At 33.7% G+C, this 19,157-nt stretch overlaps 1 protein-coding gene across 1 annotated transcript in view; it reads right to left on the reverse strand.

Annotated features, from left to right (window-relative positions):
- Nucleotides 1-19,157, reverse strand: part of LOC106874332 (zinc finger C3H1 domain-containing protein) — a 68,485-nt gene that overhangs the window by 40,686 nt on the left and 8,642 nt on the right. The window contains exons 2-8 of the mRNA XM_014922023.3: nt 13,399-13,757; nt 11,356-11,548; nt 6,695-6,936; nt 5,815-5,982; nt 3,839-4,297; nt 2,929-3,051; nt 2,279-2,419 (exon numbers count right to left, since the gene is read on the reverse strand). Coding sequence (XP_014777509.1) covers nt 2,279-2,419; nt 2,929-3,051; nt 3,839-4,297; nt 5,815-5,982; nt 6,695-6,936; nt 11,356-11,548; nt 13,399-13,757 — 1,685 coding nt within the window. The remainder of the gene's footprint in view (nt 1-2,278; nt 2,420-2,928; nt 3,052-3,838; nt 4,298-5,814; nt 5,983-6,694; nt 6,937-11,355; nt 11,549-13,398; nt 13,758-19,157) is intronic.

Genomic DNA, 19,157 nt, shown 5'->3' on the forward strand with positions numbered 1-19,157 from the left:
GACAATTACTATCAGAGAAAACAGAATTGCACTACTCTAGTACTGGTCACTCCTCATTTTACTCTAATTATAAACTCTCATTGCCCACCAATCTAAACCGACTTCAATTAAAATCTACCACTAGAGTTGTGAGCATAATAAACTAGTGTAATTATTTGCTTGGCACCAATTCAATTCAATTCTCTCACCTTAACGATTATTATAATTATTGTTTTCAATCATTTGTTTATCTATTTTTGTCACAAAATTTGGCTTACTACATACTGTAGGTTATAGTCATAGCTATAGTTAACGTTAAGAATGCAAATGTTCATTTATTCTTACTCTAAATCTCGAAAATTCCATCTCTTCATGTTTGTTTTCGATCAGTCCTAATTCTGGAAAATTTTCACTTCTCTCCCTCTCTGTTTCGTTAACCACTTGCTTTGCCCATGATGATTGTTAGTTAATTAATAGCTAACTTTGTCTCAGCTTCTACGAAGGAATAGGGCGAACAGTGCTTGCCGTTTGTGATGTGCCCGTCCGTCCCACTGCCACCACCTATAGCGGAAGTTTTTATCCTCTGACCTCTACCAGATGTCTTTCTCCTCAGCACCTCTAATGGCTTACTATATGGAATGCTCCCCGCCCCCACATCTCTACCTAGTGTCCGTCTCCTGTAGAAAATAGTGATAATAAAACGGTGTAGTGTATGCAGGTTGAAGGCTGTTTGTGTGTTTATGAGATCTGCCAAATGCGAGCTTTCTTTTCAGATGCATAATGCTGCTGTCCCCCATCGCACACCTTCTACACCCTCAGGGTTGGCACATTGAAAGGTAGGTCTGGCGAGATTAATGAGATGCTTGAAAGGAGACAAGTATATTTGTGCTGCATCCAAAAAGTAAGGTGGAGAGAAAGTTCTGCTAGGTTCCTCACAGACTAAGAACATAGGTATAAGATTTTCTGAGAAGGGAACACTGATGGGGCTGGGGATGTGGGTATATTCCTTGTGGAGAAACGGGCTGATGAGGTAATTGAGGTAGTCAGAGTCTGATAAAATATTCAAGCTTAGACTAATGCTGCAACATGGATTAGCGACCATTATCTTGACCTATGCTTCTCAGCTAGGACAACCTGATGCACATAAAGACCGATTTTATGACACCCTCTTACAGATTACCTCATCGACGAATGACAGGAACCTTCTCTTTGTGGCTAGCAACTTCAACAGTTGGTGTGCATGTGTAGTAACATTGATTAGTGAGATTTTAGTAATTAATTGGCAGGCCTTCTTTAAATGTGCTGTAGCATAGCTGTAGTATTGTCCTTAATGGTGAGAGCATATCAGTAATGGCCTGTTAATGAGAGGAATACGTTTTGGTGATGGAAGAGGAAAATTAGTCTTTGAAATGTATTTTTAGCTATATATGTTGAGTACCCAAGAGAGAGGAGTGTAAATTTTGAGGGCATAAATAAGCAGCAAGTTGAGAGCATATCATCCAATATTAGAGGAACTAGACTGTTTCCTTGATATAAACAAGTGATTGTGTCTGTATTGTTGAAAGAGATAAGATTGTTATGGTGCCACTGAAGAATATTTTCAAGGTTTCTGTTCACAGAAATAGTTTTAATATGAGATAAGATTGTATGTAGATGACATCTCTGTATGGTGAATTAAGATGAATGAAAAGCCGTAGTCATCTAAACAGGAATGAGAGTACATTGTTCAAGGTGACAGCAAACAAAATGAGGTAAATTTAACAAAACTTTGAGGCAATTAGAACTAATAAGTTGTAACCAGGGAACTGTCAATAACTATTGTGATAGTACAATCTGCTAGGAAGATTCATCATCCTCATCATCATCATCATTATTATCGTTTAATGTCCGCTTTCCATGCTAGCATGGGTTGGACGACTTGACTGAGGACCGGTGAAACCGGATGGCAACACCAGGCTCCATTCCTATTCAAGAAATGAAATTTAGATGATGTCAAAGGCACTGATACTATTTTTATCGAACTTCTCAGCAGTGTGAAAGCACCAATTAGAGATACACCAGAACAGATCAGGAAGAGAGTTAATGAGCGTTTCCATCAGCTTTCAAACAATAGGCTAATAGCCGGTGATCTCTACACAGCAAGATGGACAATTCTAAAGCATCAAAGAACAACTTCTACACAATTACAGGGAAACAAAAATGGGAAGTGAAGGAGAGAAGGAGGGAGTGAGAGAGAGAGAGAGAGAAAGAGAGAGAGAGAGAGAGAGAGAGAGAAAGAGAGAAAGAGTGAAATATTCACCTCAACTGATTTGCGAGCATCTTTAAGAAATTGGTCAATACCAGACAGAATGTTCTGTTTTTGAGTTTCTGGTTCTGCCTCATGTTCACTATCAGTAGAATCCTCAGCCAAGTTTATTACTACAGAAGGATGCTTCGGAATCTGCAAACATATTGTAAATTAAAACTTTAAAATATTTAATAAATGACAATGGAGAAAGAAATCTCTTTAGACTTTTCTCTTTCCAACGAAGAGTCATGCTCGAAACATTAACAACTCACTCCTTTCACCAAGCATCAAATTAATATATTGCTTGCACATGTCCTCACGTTCATTTTTTACTTTTTTTTTCTTGTTTTTAATTGTTTGTTCTTTGAATTGATTAATAAAATAATAAACCTTTTTCCAAAGTTTAATGTGGATAACAAACATGCAGGCATGAAAGAAATCGTTTCCTTCAAAGTCATTCAGAGCATTCGTAGAGGACATTTTAGGGACAAATTAAAAGATCTACTTAAAAACAATATATACAAATAATGAACTTATGACCATTTATCTTTTTTTTAAGACATAATGTCAATACTTTGTAACCACCTAATAAAATATATATATTGTACATAACATCACAAGCCACTAGATGATAGAAAACTAAAAATTCAAAGATTACATACCTTTGGAGCACAATATGGCTGTTGCTGAGGTGGCTGTTTCTTATCAGGTAAGTTTGCATCAGTGCTGTGAGGAGACTGACTCCTAGGAGAAAGTGGTGATTCTTTCCCTGAAGTATCATCAACCTATAAAAATACATATACTTGTAACTTCTTTGAAATACATTTATATTGGCAGTTAATCAGATCAATTTAAAACATTCCACCACAAGTACAGATTTAGATCAGCTGAAGAGAAGCTGGATGTAGAAAAATCTATTTAAATGAATCTTGGCTGACCCATGCAAGGATGGAAAAGTGGGTGTTAAAATGATGACATGCAGGTGTTTGAATCTCATTCATTTTGTTCAACAACTGTTTTCCATGCTAGTATGGCTTATGGAAGTGACTGCTGAAGTAGGATTTTTACAGCTGGAAACACATCCTGTCACCAATTCATATTTGTTTTTCAAATAAAAGGATAATATGTATGTTGTATTAACTTGCTATTATGATAATAGATAGGTCGTATAAACTGCTAAATATGGGCTCTGAGTGGAACTATTCCATCATTATAGTTGTGCTATGCCTGGCAGGAATACTGTGGCTATTGGAGATTTACACCTTCGTCTATCTTTAAAGTACAAAACAACACTAAGATTCACTGAGGATTTCCAGTCATATTCTCTTGCTTGACATATCCTGAACACCACCAATATCCACTGGTCAAATCAGCCCAGCATTAACTTCATTTGGTACTTCAATGACCCCAGAAGAATGAAAGACAAAAGTTGCACTAAAATTAAGGGACCTGGAAATAGATATAAACAAACACATACACACACCAGTGAACATGCACCCATATACCTTTTTAATTTTGACTAATCTGTGAATGTTAGCCAAAACAATGTATAATGAAGGAAAATCAACTTACAATAGCCTTAGGTAGGATCTGAACACTTTCTTTGCGACGTATGGCCATTGATTGTAGCAACTGTGCCCGCAGCAGCTTCTCCTCTTCTTCATCTTCTTCATAGTCTGGCTCGGGTGGTTTCTCTGGTGGTTTCTCATCAGGTAGTGGTGGAGGGGGTGGAAGTGGTGGTACTAGACCATGAAACATCAATGGTTGTACATTTGGACTTAGAAGTGGATCAAGAGTGTATGGTACTTGTGATGAGGAATCAACATTAGACACAAGGAGAGAGAGTTCATTGGGATTAACTTTCTCAGACTTGTCAACAAGAGGTGGAGGTGGTGGCGGTGGTGGTGGAGGTGGCAGTGGAGGCGGAGGAGGAGGAGGTGGTATTAGATTTACCCAATTTTTTGGATTGCTTTCAAAGTTCAAATCTTGACCATTTCTGTCAGATGCTGGGGGCAGTTCAGATATAGAACTCTATATATAAAATAAAATAAAATAATGAATAAGATCTGACAAAAATTCAAGTTAGAACAAAAGGCTATATTGGGAATAAATTTACTGCACAAAGAATAGCAAAAGTAGGCTTTGGTGGTAGAAACAATTATAATTACAGAAACTATAAGAATCATAATTTTATGACCAAAGCCAAAATTGAAGTCTTTACATGACTGCTCTAGCTTGTAGAAATAGCAGTGAAATCTCCCCCTAACCATACATTATTTTAAATAAGGAAAGGGTACATTAGATAATAAACAACCAGACAAACACAAAAATATGATAGTTATGGTTAAAATGCTTTTGACCATAAGTCTCAATCACAGTTGATAGGGAATTAAACAGCAAGAAGTTTAATATGTAAAAGTAAACTGATTGTCTGCTGGAACTACCTACTTACTAAATTATAGTTTAAGTAGATGAATATCAAAGCACTTACACAATTAACATAATCCTAAAGCACATACATGAAACAGTGCACGACAAGGCTTGCTCTTTGGATTATGGCTACAATTCAATCAACAGGCTTCCACAAAGTTTCTCTCTACTGAATTACATTTACAAGGCTTGGGTCAATGCAAACTTATGACAGAGGACACTTGCCCATGTGATTATAAAGCAAATTTTATTACCTTTTTTCCATGCCGGCATCCACTCAAGACAGGCATACAGATGTGCACATACTCACATTAAGTAGCATTAAAACTATGTCTAATAATGAGGTTAAATGTTATTATAGACATTTACATTACAGCTCTGAACATTGTAGACAACAGGTAAATAAAGTTAATTTGAAAATGAGATAATATGAAAGATACTTATAAGCGACTTATTCTTTTAAATTCTATTTCATTATTGTTGATACTATTGCTTAATAATAGATCAGCTTTCAGCTCTAACTGAGCAGACCTATGGTCAAAGATATTGTTGCCACGATGATCATGCCTGTACATATCTGGGATTACACTGACTCAATGTGTCCATTTAAAACAGTAGCTGTTGGTTTTTCTACTAATCATATAGAAGGTCCCTCACTGGTTTGATAATTTTTTCTGTTAGGATGAAACCTCAACAACAACTCAAAAACACTGTCAACATTACTTTAAGACTTACAATAAACAACCAAATATTTAAAACACAGAACATCATCATTTAATGTCTGTTGTCCAAGCTGGCATAGGTTGGACAGTTTGACAAGGGCTGGCAAGCAAGAGAGCTGCACCAGGCTACAATTTGATTTGGCATGGTTTCTACAGCTGAACGCCCTTCCTAAAACCAACCACTTTACAGAGTGTGCTGGGTCCTCTTACATGGCACTACACAAGCGCTTTTACATGGTACCAGCATGCAAAAGTGCTTGAGATGGTTTGGTAAATAATTGCATAGGTAAATATATAATTGCTTTTGTAAATATTTTAGTTTACTACAGAAACAATTGCTTGGTAAAATATTGGTTTACTAAAATAATTGCTTTGGTAAATAAATGTTTTACTTGCCATAAGGGATGGCTCTCTTTGTATATGAATGTCTTCAATTTCATTAACAGCAACAAGACCATCATCAGAATCTATTTCCATTGCTACCTCTTCATAGTTGTCTTGGAGCACCTTACTTGTTTTACCATCACTTTTGGTTTCATTCAGCTGGGACAAACAGGATGGAGGCTAGATGTTCAAATAAAGATATTGAAGAAATAATGATGACAAATTCATACTACTTAACTGAATTTTTTTTTTACAAACAATATTTACTTGTACATAATGCAAAAATTTATATTCAGGTCAAAATTGGAGAGAGAGAGAGAGAGAGAGAGGGAGGAGAAGCATTACACTCAAGAATAGTAAAAAATGTAAACAACCTGTGAAAGTGAAGATACCAAAAGAGGAAGCCCCAAGGCAGCTAACAATGTATATATTTCATTACCTATAGAAATGGCAATTGTTAATTCTATTTATTAGCATGCTGCTGGCATAAGGTTATACACTATTTTTTAAAAGTAGTTATTTAATTTAAAAGATTACAGTCTAAATTGTGAAAGATACATTACTGATGTATGCTGGTAGTGAAAGGAATATTCAGTACACATCATTGTAATAAAAGTACATACATGAAAAGAGAAAAGAGATATTGCTTAAAGTATAAAATCAAAACTAAGTCCTAGAATTTAGTTAAAATTTACACTTAAAGTCAAAACATATATCAATGATTTTTAGCTAAAAATAAAAGGATAGAGTATTGTACTCCTGAAAATGTAATAAGCTGCTATGGATAAGACATTGTTAACCAAGTGGTTTAAACAAAGATCAGTTATTAATAAAAGTCTATATTTTATCTCTGTTGGATATGTATATTTTAATGAAAGAAAATGAAACACACCTTATTATTAATTGCCAATTCCTTCTTCTTTTCACTGAGATACTTTGCTAGTCTCTCTATTTGTTCAACTGGGTCATCTACTTCAAGAATTTTATTTATCTCTCTGCGTTGGTTATTTACCAATTTTGACTTATCTTCACTGGAACTCAATCTTCTACGACATGAACGGTAAGCTGGTCGGTGCTTCAGGAATCCAAGTTTCCGTTTGATTCCGCTTTTATTACAGGATTGTTCTCTCAACACTGAAAGTAACAATTATTGTAGTATTTATGTACAGTCCTGAAATTAGCCCCATGTCTTTCACCAATATGATCTCGTAATTACCAAGGAACCATTTAAGAATTAAAGTATAGTCACTGCAGTTACCTCCCTGAAAGCACTAAGAAACCTAAGTTTCTCAAGGTTTATTATTGAAAAAAGTAACTAAGAACTGCATTGGAGAACTCTATAGGACACAATTACTGCTACCTTACAAGCATCTTCAGTTCCCTCCAAAAGAAAAGTGTTCAACTGTTTGACAAAGACTCTCATACCAACACACTTCAACAACTAACTGAAAGAAATGCTTCTCTTGTGTTTCTTCTACTGCACAATTGGCAGCGTTGTATATACCCTTTACTCAATTGCCTTTCTTCAACCCAATATAGATACTGCATTAAACATTTCACTCAAACCTAACTCAAAAAGCTATAACAGTCTGGAAGTCTCTTTCCCGGCAAAAATTGCCCTACCGAATTTCAAACAGAATGTCAAAAAAGCCTCATAATGTCATGAGCCCTGCCCCACTTCCAACCAAATGGAGAGGATTTTCATATAAAATAATTTAATTTGTATTGGAGATTATCAGAGTAATTGTTATTCTTATTTCCAACATTCAATTACAGCAAGTTACACTTAATGTATGTACAACAAAAGGAATAATTCTATAGTAAAGCATTTCAATAACAAATATTTCACTCTTTATACAACTTGACTAATTTTAGCACAAATATATTATTCAGAAAACCTGAAGAAGTAAATTTCTTTGATGAAATTTGTAAGTATTTGAGTCTAACTTGATAAATGGCAAGGCATCGATACATCTGACAACAGTTTTCCACTTTTAAAATAGATAAGAGTGCAGAAATATGTAAATAGACATATAAGATATACAATTCAAGGGGCATGAATCTATCTCAATTCACAAAGCCTACAATGAACAACCAACCATATGAATCAAGACTAAATATCACAAACATCCCTACTAGTTCTGAAATCACAACTGAAGAAGCAAAAAGAAAACCTATAAGCAATACACCTGGGGTGGCCAAATACACTAAATGCAAGAGCCACATATATTAAACATCAAATGCTCAAGAGTTGCAAGACATTTACATATTGCATAAATATTTGGTAACAAAAATTAGATATAAATATTAACAAATGCATGTCTACAAACTTTTTTATTGACTTTCAACTTCTAAATTTGTTTCAACAATCAAAAGTATACATATATTCTTTTAAAAAGTGGAATTGTTTTAATCAAATAACACCTTGCAAAATTACAGCCTTTAATATTTTTATGATTGCTACTGCTATGAGTACCAGGATATTAAAGCCACTGTTTGCAGCTCGTAAAGGTCTTGTGAGTCTCCACCTTGGCAGTGAATCTTTAATCCTTTCAATACTAACCTGGCCGAAAAATTTTTTGGTTCATAAGACCAACACAGCTGTAGCCGGCCGAGAGTACCCATTGTTAGTTAAATGTGAACTTAAGCACAAATCTTGTTAGTACATTTGTGAAAATACGTGATTTCACTTTGCAAATAGTTGAGTTATAGTATCCGACATTGCTTGACGTGATATCTGAACTCAGTGAATTTTGGGAGATTTTTTTCCACATTTTTTCAGCATCGATTTTTTTTTCAACTTTGAAAATGGATAGGAGTTTCATGCTATCAAGCAGTGATTCCGAATTTAAAGGTTTCTCAACAGAAAATATGGAGATATCAAGAAAGAGAATGAATGAGGTACCAAAGCACGTGGTGTACGAGAATGAATAGGATATTTCTGTATCTGAAACCGAAAGCAGCGATTCTGAAAAAACTGAAAGCAGTGATAGTGACAGTAAAGACGATTTTACATCGAAATGAAGTAAAAACTTTAAAAATGTTTTTATTAGCAACTTTTCTGGAGAAGGGGGTCTTATCCATAGTCTTTCTTAGGACGCGAAACCGTTAGACTTTTATTTTTTTCAGTATGCTTGTTTGAAGCGATCACTGCAGAAACAAACTGTTACGCAGAATGTAAACAAATAGTATTTCAGTTTATTTCGCCTTTATGGTACACCTATTCTGTTGTGCATTAAATTCAACTGATAATCTAGTGATGTGCACAATTCTTCTATATCAAAATTTTGTTGCATACCCAATTGAATATTAGCTGATGATTCATTTTCTATGGTGATGTTTAAACAAAATTTTAATTTTTGCTCAGTTTACCTGGATATACTTGTAATTAAAGTCACATTGAGACGAAAGTTATACAATAGAATTAAGAACCCTTTCTTTAATTATGTTCCAAATATCACATTAATATGTTGATAAGTAAAAAAGTTACAGTTGTTTAATGAAACTAGTCTAAATTAATGATTATTTTAGAATTTAATTGAAACTCATGAGGAGTGTATTTTGGTCAGAAATATAGTAACGAAAGGGTTAATACTGTGGCTGATAGGTTGTCAAGGCTGTACAAATTGGCTTCATCATGTTTCACAGCAGTATGTCATGCTAAAAATGGTAGGGTGTAAACAATTTCCTTCGATTATAGATACTTTATATCTAGAACTTATTTCCAGACTTCATTTGTGAACTGGAATTTGGGGATCATGTTTAGATTCACATCTTCAACATATGATTCTGTAGCCAGATATTTAAAAACTGGACAGTCACCACTGATTACATGAACCATGTATGAGTTTATAAAAAAAAAAAAAAATGAGGCAAGACTTCAGCTGCAACAAGACATAAAACATGGCTGGGAAATTATCAAGCAATCTTTGTAATTTACCTTAGTATTTTTCAGGTTCTGGTCTTTTATTTCAATGTCAAAGAATGTATCTACTTTACTAAGGATTGGATAAGTGTTTGAAGTTTCTTGACAAGATGTCTTTTTGGATAACATTTCAAAAACTGAAAATCAACTGAGTAAGATCAGAAACAACCTTATCCTTCCAATGGAGTACCAAGTTGAGAGTTTGTACATGTTTTATCATGTGAATAAGGAACATCAGATCATGCATCCATTCATCACTTTCCATGCATATCACAATAGAAAGAAATATCACTGAGTTTACATGAGAGCTTTCAATCCTCAGAATTCCTGAAATGTCAGGTCTTCCTTTTAAGTATGAGAAATTAACAACTTCAAGATCAGTTTGCTTAACATCTTCATATATAAAATACTTGGCTGCAAGCTGTTCACACTGAAGAATGTAGATGGAGAAATTTTGGAAAGCAGGGATTTCTTTTCTTTAATGCAATTAATTCTGCATTTCTCTCATTATTGCAAATGCTCTGTCTGATGCAGCACTGATGAGTCTACTCAGTGGAATATCAATATTTAAGGTTCTACCAAGCACATTTTTTCATGTCAATGGCACCAATTGTTTTTGAGGCTAATGCTATTTCCATCACAACTTACATCAGAAGAAGCCTGATAAACAAATACCAGTTGTGGGATACCCTGTCTGCTGTAGATTCACCAAGAACTAAACTGAATTCCGAGAAATTCTTTAACTCATTTTGCATTTATCTGCAACATCAATACTGATTGGAAAGAATCATTTTGTGATAACAAAGTTTGTTTGCTTGGTCACTGAAATTTATAATTATTATTTTTTATTTTTTTACCAGGGGAAGGGGTCAACATTTAACAATGTAATAACTTCAGGTATATTCTTCAGAACAAATTCATCATAAAGTCGAATTTAGCATTAAAAAAATTCTATATTCCATAACACAGCATAACTAGCTCTCACTGTTGTTTCAGTTTTTTGTTGAAAATTATCATAGATCTGTTGGTTATTTAGTCATGCCTTATTATAGCTGACTCGTTTTCTGATTTTGATGGATAATCACAAAAAATGATTTTGCAATTTACTTTGTAATGGTGCTCTTAATTACTAGCTTTGTAATAACTTTCTTTAATGGTAAATGCAAAATCTTCCCGCTTTTGTAAAAATCACTGAACTCATCTATTTTACAGCAAAGAGAAGTAGTTTCATATTTCATTATTTTATAACATTAACATCTCTTATCTTTTGAAGTTATTTTCCAATTTATCTCAATATTTTTTGATACTATCTTTCTTGAAAATGTTTAGTAATAATTGGGTGAGGAGTAGGCTATTACATGTACACAATTTCTCCAGGGAGCTTTGCTACATGCTTTCTCACATTATAAAAGAGTGGGTGGAGTGGAACTGGAAAGAAAACTATATATATATATATATATCTCTTGCAAAGTAAACTTTTTAACCAGACAACCATGCCAGCACTTTATATATACATATATATGGCTATTTTTATTGTACTAATCCAAGAAATCTATGTAGCAATGGAATGCAGAAGTAGACAAAATTCATTTCAATTTTTTTATGCAAAATAAGTTTTGAGAACAAACCTGTTGACTCTCTTTTATATGACGATCTATTTGAAGAGTTTGTCTTCCGACGCAGAGTCTCAGATCTTGACCGACTAACAGGCTTTGACTGAGAGGATTTTGAAACAGAGGGTTTAGGTTTGTTATTTTCTGATGTTGAGGCTAAAGCAATGCGTCGCAGTTCTTCTATTTCATCATCCTCGTCTTCAGCCTTCTGAAAAACAAAATATGGAAAGACAAACATGGCTAAAAGAAAATGGAAAGTAAATGAAAAACACAATATACAAAAATTCAGTACTTATATAAAATTGACAATACAAAGAAAGACAGTAACATATCACATTAAGAATGACAAATATTTAAGTTTTCTTTTATCTTTTTACTTGTTTCAGCTCATGAGCACGGCCATTAAGTAGTTAAATGGATCATAATCTTACAATTTCAAGAAGTTATATTTCTCATTCATATGTGAGAAGAAATGAGATCAGGAATAACAGAGACAAAATCTGTAGTTGGTAACCAAAATAGGGACCATATTTGGGATAATGAATCTATTATTAATGTTCAAGTTATATAAAAAGTAGGGCTAAAACTATACAATCAACAACATTTAATTTTAAGACCTGCTGAAGCAGACAAACATTTTTTCTAATACAACTTGAATAAGTTTATTGCTTACTAAAGTGACTTTGTATTTAAACATTTATGATTTCATAGTATTCAGTCAACAGCCTTTCTAGAAATAGATATATCTGACAACCATCTAATCATGTATTAAAAGGAAAACGTAAAATGAAATAGCAGAACCAATAAATGAATGTTGTCAGTATTTCCAAGAGTATCAAACAATTCACCTTTTAATATCAATAAAATATCTATCACAGGAAAAGAAATTTTCAAAAATTCTGTATAAAACATCATCATCATCAATTAATGTCTGCTTTCCATGGAGCTGGCTAGGCAGAAGACTACAATGTCTGTTTTGGCATGGCTTTTATGACCAGATGCTCTTTCTAATGCCAACCACCCAGCAAAGTGGACTGAGTGCTTTTTACATGGCACCAGCAGTCAATATCAGTTTTGGCATGGTTTTTACAGCTGAATGTCCCTCCAAATACCAACCATTTTACAGTGTGGACTGGATATTTTTTTACATGGCACCAACACTGGCAGGATCACCAAATAGTTTTCAAAACAATGAACCTTTGAGAATGGAAGAAGCAACCTTGTATCAGGTGATGAACGGTTAGTGTGACAGAAACAGGTGCCTTGCTGTAGAGAAGATATATGGTTACTCAGTCAGAGAGAAACAAAAAGATCAAGAATGAGGACAGAAACAGGTATGTTGCTGTAGAGAAAATACATGGTTACCCAGTCAGAGGGAGAGAGCAAGAGAAAAAGAGAGAGTAGAAGAATGTGAGAGTGCAAGAGAGAGCAGGAGAGAGATGGTGGCGAAGTGCCAGGACATACTCATAGGTAACAGGGATCAGAATATAAATGGGATAGTCAAATAGAGCAAGAGAGAGAAAGATGGCGGCAAAGTGCCAAGGCATACAAACAAGGAACAGGGATTAGAATATAAATAGTAGGGCATTGCCAAAGGTGCATGAGTAAAAAGTAGAGACTTCACATGAATGCAAAGTGTTGGTGTGGGGAATGGAGTGACTGTGAAACCTGCGTAAAGGGGGTGGGGGGACAACAGGATAGCAATGATACAGTGAGCACAGGATTGGGGAGCAAGAGATAAGCATAGGGCATGAAAAAGAGGAATTGTGAGGAAGATATGTAGTTTGGTTTGTTGGGGTAGGGTGTACATGTGGGTGGAACATACAGCACTTCTAGAACTCAGTTTCACTTAAGTGGGTAGGTCTTCTCAAGAATCTCATACCACCAGACATCTTGGTCCATTGTCATGTATAGTAATATCATTTTCTCAAGAAAATTTAAAATAGGTACACAGTGGTCAAGTTGACAATCATTACTAGATTAAATCTGACAGTCCAAAATGAAAATTCATAAGCTATATTTTGGAAAAACTTGGAAAAAAGATAAATAAAAACTTACATGAGAATTAACAAAAACTACTCTCTTATCATTACTTTCTGACCCAGACTTTGGTGGATTCCATCGACTTTTTGTTTTTTTATTAGACTCTGAAGATGATTCATGAGATTGAGAACCTTTGGAGCTAACAGAAATAGTTCGATAGGAGTCCCAATTCTTGTTGCCAGGAGACTGAGTAGATTTATCCTGAACAGCTAAATTCTCTTCTTCATCAAGATTGGCTATTTGTTTCTGAATACTACGGTACTTTCTCAACAGGTCTTCATAGTCACTGTTTTCCTTGAGAGACGACATTTGATGAGCACCACCAGAAAACAGCGATGCACGACTCTCACGCATTCTCCGTTTCTTCTCCCATACTGAAATTAATTGTTAAGGGTAACAACAGACATTCATATACATATGAAATCATCATATATATATATGAGAAGTCCACTGTGTGGTGTTATTATTTTTCTGTAATAATGCCCTTTATATAAATATATATATATATATATACAAACACACAATTGTGTGTTAATGTAGACTGTAACAATAAGAACAATGTAAGAAAAACTAAAATTGGTATGAGTAAGAATTAACAACAGGACAGCTGATATGGATGGCAGTTTAGAGATTATAAATTATCTGATGAACAATTAACTACATTGCTAGTCATCTCGATAACTTGTCTCAGTGTAACAGGTCTAACATGTATGTATATGTATATATGTATATATATATATATATATATATATATATATATATAAATATATATATAAAAAGTAAAAATGATACAGCTTAACCAGAAATTTAGTAGTGAATCTGCAATGAAATCAAGGAATAGAAAAAGAAAAAAAAACTTATTTTAGCCTACTTAACATACTATGTCAACCCACTGGTTTTACAATATAAAGTGCTTGTTTTTAAGCATTCATATTTAAACTATAACTTCACTTTATAATTTTATGCAAAATGGTTTTGTTAGATTCCAAACACCAACTTCAATGAATAAAATTAGCTATGTTACTAAACCCATCTAAAGTCTAGTAATTCACAAAAATATTTTACAGAAGCATAGTGTACTTCATTAGAAATACCTTCATGGAAAGATCGATCTTAGTTTTTAATAATGGCAATAATAATAATGACTATTATATTGTTGAACTTAAAGTATGTTCATAACTTTTTCTTCACAATGCTTTCAAATATGACCTGTATGAAGGTGATCTAAATATTGTTAATGTGGATAATTGGGGAAAGTATCTATATAAAAATATTTTATAGACTCAGCAGATGAATTATCAACTGCATAGGTTTAAATAAAGCCCTGAAGCTGAAATATACAGAAATATGCAATTCAAGGAATAAATAGGAACATTTAAAATTAGAAAAAAAAAAAAAACAACTCATCATTCATCAATGTAAACATGAGCTGATTATTTCTTCAAAAGGGTTGGTAAATTAGAGTCAGTTACACTTTTCTTTCGTTCTTTTACTTGTTTCAGTCATCTGACTGCGGCCATGCTGGAGCACCACCTTTAGTTGAACAAATCGACTCTAGGACTTATTCTTTTTTAAGCCTAGTACTTATTCTATAAGTGTCTTTTGCTGAACTGCTAAGTTATGGGGACGTAAACAGACACACAAATACATACATGTGTGTGTGTGTATATTATATATATATATATATATTACATATACGACTGGTCTCTTTCACTTTCCGTCTACCAAATTCACTCACAAGATTTTGGTCAGTCCGAGGCTATAGTGGGCGACACTTGCCCATGGTGCCATGCAGTGGAACTGAACCCAGAACCATGTGGTTGGGAAGCAAGCTTCTTACTACATAGCCACACCTGGTTTCAAGAGAAAATACTTTGAACAGGATTAGTGTTGACTTAGGGTTAAATAACAACAAACTGTCAATGTCAGTATGAACAACGGCAATATAGAGAAGAGGTCAACAATTTGTAATTATGTATTTTTATCTCAATACACAAGAAAAAAATAAAAGCAAAAAAGGCCAGTTTAATAGTGCGTTGTGAACATCAAGGGAGACAATCCTGTAAAACAAATGGGGTAGTCAATTTTAAAAATATGATATGGTAGTACAAGCCAACATTGTTTGTCAAAAAGGAGGATTAGTCACAACTGGAAAAGTCTAATCAAAAGTCTCTTACAAAATTGATAACAATGAAAGTTGTGTTCATGACAGATTGATAAGCTGAGATGGTAAAAAAACTTGTGACAAAGCATTTTGATCACATTTTTGTCACTAATTCTATTACAAAATTCACATCACAACTTAGCATTGTATGTAGGTAAAAATCAGAGTTAATCTATGAAAATCATGTATTATCATGCTTATAACCTTTCAAATTAAATCATGTTTCTGAAAAGGTGGAATGAGTAAAGATGTTGATATGCCATAATTCAGCTCCAGTTCAGGAAACATCTGGTGAAAAGTATTCTAATGAAAATCACTTAAGTTTGTGAGGGATTTTCTGTTATGTATTTGGAACAACATTAACCTTGTTTTTAAGATAGTGAAATGAAATTTGAGGGATTTATGTTGCAGTTCTGTTTATGTTCAAGCCGAATAAATATATAATACAGTATTATATCTGAATTATCACAAATAATATACTACCAGTCCAGACTTAACTGATTCAATTTTTCGAAACACTGCCATTATTCTAGACAGTGTTAAAACAGCAAGCTGGCAGAATCATTAGCATGCTACCCAAATTGCTTAAAGGCATTTCATTTGTCTTTTTGTTCTGAGTTCAAATTCTGCTGAGATTGACTTCGCCTTTCATCTTTCAAGAGTGATGAAACAAGCATCAGTTCAGTACCAGTCCCTGTCAATTTTCAGGTCTTGTGCTTATAGTAGAAAGGATTACTGCTGTATTGCTTCTATAACCTTAACAACTATTGTCGTGTGTAATGATTTACAAAAATGTCAGCAATGTATGCACATAAATAAAAATCCATGTGTGTGAATAAGTTAAACATTTTTGAACTGCAATAGAAATTTAGTAAAGCGAGACATAATATTGTCAGAAATCTGAAACTAAAAGAAGAATAAGACAAAGAAACAAGTAATGCTAAAGCATGGTAGTAATGGGTGGTACCTCAAAATTAGAGTGGGGCAGTCAAGATATGTCTAACTTGCATGTTTTAAATAACATGTAATCTTTATATCTAGTTCATTTTAATGATGAAAAACAAAAAGGGGAAGGACAGAATGTCTAACTAAAGATTTGTCTACCAAGTTGTAAAATGCACAAAGGAAGTTACAATTGTTTCTAACACAAACATAAGGCCTGAAATTTAGGGGAAGGGAGTTAGCCGTTATCATCCCAGTATTTGACTGTATCTTATTTTATTAGCCTTGGATGGATGAAAGGCAAAGTTGACCTCAGCTGGATTTGAACCTAGGTTGTAAAAAGTCATAAGTAAATACCACATGGCATTTTGTTAGACACAATGCTGCCAGAGAAGAAATTCCTTAAAGAATTATGTGAAAAACTCTGAAAATAATAGGACCCATATCAAAATGTTTACAAGGAAAGTGCTTTATGCTACCTCACCATATCAATTAGTAATGTATCTCTGTAAATTTAAAAGTGTTATATTTAAAACAGAAGCATAAGTTTTCTCACCAATTTTGCAAGAGAGTATTGTTTAGACTGATGATCTGAAATATTTCAACAGTAACCAATGTAAAAAAAAACAGGTTGAAATTAAGAACTTTGATCAGTTTGTTACAGAATTGAATATAGTGGTGAAAGACTATAGGTGCCATTTCAGATGGTGAGTGGTTAGAGACTTATAGACAAATTCAGATAAAGTTTTTGTTGCATTAAGGATCAGAACCATATAGAAAATGGGTAGAAGTTATGAAATTGTATGAAATGACTTAAGATTTAAATATGGTAGCAGAAGACTAACACTAGAAGGACCAAGTGCATCAACTGACACATTCTGAAATCTTAATTGCAAACAATTCAAAACCTTTTGTAGGTTTTGACATCATGGTGCTTGACTTGTCATAGTTTTATAATATCTATATATATTATAAATTACAGGTTGTTTGCACCAACTGTAAAGAAAAAATAAACCACATACTACCTATAAGGACTACATGTGTCAATTCATTGGCAACTTTTGAAACTTGCACCTGCTTCTGTTTATAAATACATGTGACAACAGTTTAGATATTTAGTAATTTCAAGGCCTTTTCAGCTCAAAAAACAAAACTGCAGTTTAATCAGAACAATTTGTCAGAATAGAAGTGATTTACCAGAAGCAGTGAAACAGGTGAAAACAGCCCATAAAACTGGTTTTGAAATCCAGAGAGAGGCCTACTGCTGCTTACATTGTACCAGCACAAAAAAAAAAATCGAAGTCTATTGTTTTTTTGAGTACTTTACAGCAACATGTGGAAGTTTTTTCTGAAAATAACGCCAAGAATCTGACAACATACTTTTTTATAACAAAAATGAGGTAGGTGTGGACATGTTTGATCAAATGCTAAGGCTTTATTCAGTCAAAGGACGCAGTAGACGATCGCCAATGCACGTCTTATTTTTTATATTTTGGATGTGGTTCTTATAAACAGCTGGGTTACATACAGAAGGGTTTGCAACTCAGTCATTAGTTGACGGGAATATATATTCAAAAAGTTGCTGAAGAACTTTGTGGTGATTCACCTCACAGTCATTCATGTGCTATTGAAGAAACATCTACCTCTAGGAATAAAGTCAGACGTATGTGTGAAAAACAAAATGCTGAAAGAGAACCACAGAAATGTACAGAGTCTGTAAAAAACCTGTGTGTGGCAAATGTGCACTAAAACATTGCGATGGATGTTTAGAATTTCAGTAAATTTCTTTATTTTGCAAGGATAAATTTCTTTCAAAATATCATATTGTGACTAATGTCATCAAGTCATAAAATTCAATAGATTTATACATTTAATAAAAGGTTTTCTACCTCTCCTTTTCTTCCCTATCACTTTCAAATTAAAAAAAAACATCTTTGTGTCAATTGATGCACTCTAGTCCTTCAAGGCAGGTGAAAAGACCAGTCCTTCTAGTGTTAATGAAGACAAATGTCATCTCAAATACAGAAAATGGAAATTAGTAATTCAAAGAATATCAGAAAAGGAAAATGAATTTGGATACAATCAACTGGGCAGGAACCATTATCCCTTTTAGAAAAGGCTCAATGTTGATATATGGAAAGAAAAACAAAAACAAATGGAAAGAATCTACGGAACTTAGAAGACTTTGTTTTCAATGGTTCAGCGATGTGTAAAGGAAGTAAACTCCGGGCATGAATGTGAAAAGCATCAAAATTAACCACACTGAAGTAAAAGTACAACTCAATTCAAGACACGATGCAACATAATATTAAAAAGGTTAAATCTGAAACTTAATTTCACAGATTTTATATCTTTTAATATGTTCGCAGCCCACAGAATTATGCTTATTGGGAGAGTTAACATGCTGCCATATCAGTAAAAGTAGGAACTTCAAGTTTTATATAACTATCAAGGTATTAAATGGACAAGGAATAATGCATGCAAACATTTATATCTAATGAAGATTCAAAAGAAATTGAGTTTTTTCAAATCAGCTGCTGAAATAGTGGATACTTGAAAACAAAAACTACAAGAAATGAAGGAATATTCAACAACTCATGGTTATGTACTAAAACAAAAAAACACCATTAACATGTTCAACCTGTGATACACCTAGCAAAGAAGAGTG

The sequence above is a fragment of the Octopus bimaculoides genome, chromosome 2 (assembly GCF_046866305.1).
Source record: "Octopus bimaculoides isolate indiv1 chromosome 2, ASM4686630v1, whole genome shotgun sequence".
In the NCBI taxonomy this organism is placed as follows: domain Eukaryota; kingdom Metazoa; phylum Mollusca; class Cephalopoda; order Octopoda; family Octopodidae; genus Octopus; species Octopus bimaculoides.